A 4,010-nucleotide genomic window follows, 5' to 3' on the forward strand; every position below is an offset into this window, starting at 1 on the left:
TCCGGGTCCCTCCTGGCTATCAGTCAGACTTGGTCATCCAGCTGCTGTGGGTGGACGGTGAACCACCACAGCAAATCACCAGTCTGGACCTCAATTCTGCATATGGACTGTAAGTTTGTCTGCTGGTCTATCTGTGCAACTGAGATTTTGTGGGTTGGATAAATCTACTATCCACAGACAAATGGAGTCCTTGCAAGAAGTTTGTGTACACTTGGCAACAGCTTGAATGTTGTAATAATTTTAGAAATTTGCTGGTTTGTTTGAACTGTTTTTTTGTTTTGTTTTTTTTTTTTAAGTTGGAATGTGTTTGGATTGTTTCTTATTCAAAAAGGGTCAACGTGATGCATACTGATTAAAATATTTACTCCCACACTAAATGTTCAGATGAATGCCTTTTCAAGTTGCAGTTGGACCAGTTTTTATTTGCATCACAAGTATTTCTTCATCCATCCATCATGCTAGTAGAGAGACCCACACGTCCCTCTCCTTAGCCACTTGGGCCAGYTCCTCTGTGGGAATCCCAAGGTTTTCCCAGAGAGCAGTTCCTCCAGGATGTCCTGGGTTTTCTTGCAGAGAACTGCAAGTTAGACTGCATTAACATTTAAATACCTCTATAACCTGTTGTTTTACCCATCCTATAATTTTATTCTTATGATGAATGACGTTTCAGGGGCTGAAACAAAACAATTGCATCTTAGTTTCGAATTCTGTCGAGAAGGGAAAGTTTAGCTAAGGCTAAATCCTAAACCTAGAGTAAATGCATTCTATTCCAAGCACACATGGTGTTGCGTATGCATAGTCCTGCCCATCTGTCTGGTTGTTTCTGTCCTTTCTTTGGGCCAGTTTCAGCACATAAAAGCAGGTTTTTATGTATTCTGGTTATATAAGGTTGTATGAGGTTCCAAAGGGCATAAAATAAACATTAACAGAAGCGGCTAGCACATTTAAGCATTCAGGAACTGTTTGTTAAGCAATAACCTAGCAATGTTAATTATGCAGCATGCTGTTCTGACAAACACTGAAGATAAGTTTGGATATGAAAAATTATATGTACTTATCCTGTCATTGATTAGGATAATTTAAGTGTCCTTYATTGTAAAAACTGAAGTTTATAAAATAATTTGCATCATTTTTAAAATTATATATATAAAAAAAACATCTTTGGGAGCGTTGCTCTAATATAAAATAAAATAATGTGGATGTGTACATGCAGCAACCGCACACCTCTTTCCTGTTTCCTTTAAAGAATGCTTAATTGCGTTTCTTTGAAAAGAACCTCTGCTATCAAAATCAGTAAAGTCACAGCTCGGTTTAAAAAGCCCAGTGTCATTCAAGGCCATTGCATTTTTGTTTGAATTTTTCATTTGAAGCTTTCCATAATTTGAAAACAGCTGCCAGAGATTTATTTATTTTGTTGTCTCTAACTGGCTTTTTCCATGAATGCAAACTCTCCTTCTTAGATGTACACAAAAAAGAGCATACCTTTAGCTTTCTAGATTAAATATTTTAGCTTTGTGTTAATTGAAGTAGTGAAAGACTAAATATAATTTACTTGATTTCCAAAAACAAATTAGTTTCTTTGTTGTAGACAATTGTTTTATAAATGAAAGAAGTTTTAAACAGTATTGATGATATTAGTCCTGTTTTTGTGGGACTGCCTGCTTCTTCTGTAAACTTCTTTTTAAATTGTTTGACATTCATGTTATTCCTTTAAAAACCACCATATAACTTTATTCAGTTTATTTATACAGTGCAGAGTCATAAAAAATGTCTTCTCAAAGCATTTTACAGGGGAAACGGTGTACTTGAGTCTTCAACTGATGAGCAGTATTTTCTTTGTGGAGCAAATAAAGATGCAGTGAAACCCAGAAGCACTGGGCCATCAGTACTTTCTATAGAAGGTAAAGAAAARAAATGAACAAATGTGACAGCAATAATAACTGCAGTTAATGCCTTAAAGAGGGAGCACACAGTAACACTGTAAAAAAAGGTTAATGAGTCCTCCAATAGCCTAAAGTTATAGCAGGATAACTAAGAAGACACCACAGGGAACCTACGCCAAACTAACTGATTTTTTTTTTTTTTTTTAAAGTTTGAAGCCTACTTTTAAAAGTGTGCCTGACAAAAAAAAAAGTCCACCAGGGACAAGCCTAAAAACTGAAAGGTTCCTACTTAAAATAGATGGGTTTTGACTCCCATAAACTTGTGAATGGATACGAGCAAGAATTATTTTTATTTTATTTATTTTTTACCTTTTCAAAAGTATTAGGTGTCCCTACTATAGAAAAATGAAAAATATTGTCTCATCCTGCATGTACAAGGACAAAGTTTGGCTACCGAGTTTCTCCTGATCTGTCATGCCTGACGCTCCAGAGTCGGGGCCTAACAGGTGGCTGTGAATCTTCCGGGAAATCGGGCATTAATATTGAAATCACAGCAGYGCCAGCRGTGTGCGATAAAGACGGGCTTTTGTTGTCAGTAATTGCATCAAAATGTCACAGATAATTTCCCAGTGTTTGGAAGTCCTCCATGTTCCACCTTTTGTCAGTGAGAGAAACCTTGCCAAATAGGCTAAAGCATGAATATGTTTTTGATTTTGTGGTTCCTTTGTGTGTTTGTGCATCCAGATTGGCGTTTGGGAACTGTAACGGTCTTGCAGTGGTTGACTACTTACAAAAAACTGTTATATTGTGCATTTCGACACTGGATCTATACGGAGCCACCGATCCATATCAGCGCCTTACTCGTTCCCCCCGTAGGAACAGGCAGTCCACCTCAGGTAGCACACACAAACACATCTGTCTTGCTACATAAACCTGCCCATTGATGCACTTACCAAGCACCTAAACAATTAACTGTCAAAGCGATCCAACACTCTGTCTTTCTGTCTCAATTTTCTAAGCTTCTGTCCTCTATTTTTCTTCTATTACTTTTACTTTTTTTTTTTTTACATTTATCTACATTGTTTCTGTTAACATTTGAAAGGCTTGAAGGCACTAGCATGCAAAGCTAACTAATTTTAGATTAATATTTTGAAATACTTTAACTCAGTGCTTTATTTTATTCTCAGTAAATGTCACAGCTCATATGACTAAGCTCTAGTGATGGAAGCAGAAAGGTGTAACCTCCTGTAACTAATCTTTCCTAACCTAAACCTCTATGTTTTCCCACTTTTTCTTATATTTGTTACACAGTTCACATTTTATGATGGACATTAACATCAGGCATTTGWCGATAGCAAGTTCCTCTTCCATGCTAACTAAAATGAATAAAATCAATGCCATGTAGAATCATTTTCAATAAAAAATACTATTGCAACGTTAATTTCAAATTACTAAGTAAAACACATTTTTTACACAGACTGATGTTTTCAAGCCTTTATTTCTGCTAATTATGATTTTATTTTTTGCATTCAGCTAATAAGACATTTTATAGAAAAGATTAGGATATGACATCAGACCAATAAAAAAATTAATACATGAAAGTGGGGATGATAAGTGTTTAATACCAACTTCAAGCTTATTTTCATCAGATGTTGTTAATCTGACCAAAAAAGATTAATTCAAAAGCTCATAATAATGCAGAAAGCTAAATGCCTTCATAGTACGCCCCAAAACACGTCTGCTTTGAAGTTTTTTTACAATGGCATATTTCACAATTGATTAAAAAACGTCAAAACCAGAAGAAAATTACATTATTTTTGACATGAACAGCCCCTATCAAACAATACTGCTCTTCTTTACCTCTTTCCTTCTTTCCTGTCACACATGGCAAACAAAAACACTTGCCACATTGTTATGAGGTGCATGTTAACAAGTTATGTGTCATCTAACATTGACATTTAATATGCATGTTGTCATTTGGTCTCTGTTTGCTCTGTTTTAAGTCCTGCTTGAGCATAGATCTGTAGTCAAAAGCCACAGAGGTTTTTTTGTACTTCCTAACCCCGCCTCCCTTTTCTCTGCTCCCTACGTCGGCTGGCGATGGCCTCTGAACCCAGTTATTCATAC

General features: G+C 36.0%; 1 protein-coding gene across 1 annotated transcript in view; it reads left to right on the forward strand.

The window, feature by feature from the left end:
* The window catches only part of stxbp5l (syntaxin binding protein 5L), a 134,930-nt gene that overhangs the window by 100,937 nt on the left and 29,983 nt on the right, over nt 1-4,010 (forward strand). The window contains exons 11-12 of the mRNA XM_017309306.1: nt 1-109; nt 2,628-2,779. Coding sequence (XP_017164795.1) covers nt 1-109; nt 2,628-2,779 — 261 coding nt within the window. The remainder of the gene's footprint in view (nt 110-2,627; nt 2,780-4,010) is intronic.

The sequence above is a fragment of the Poecilia reticulata genome, linkage group LG2 (genome assembly GCF_000633615.1).
Source record: "Poecilia reticulata strain Guanapo linkage group LG2, Guppy_female_1.0+MT, whole genome shotgun sequence".
NCBI classification, from domain to species: domain Eukaryota; kingdom Metazoa; phylum Chordata; class Actinopteri; order Cyprinodontiformes; family Poeciliidae; genus Poecilia; species Poecilia reticulata.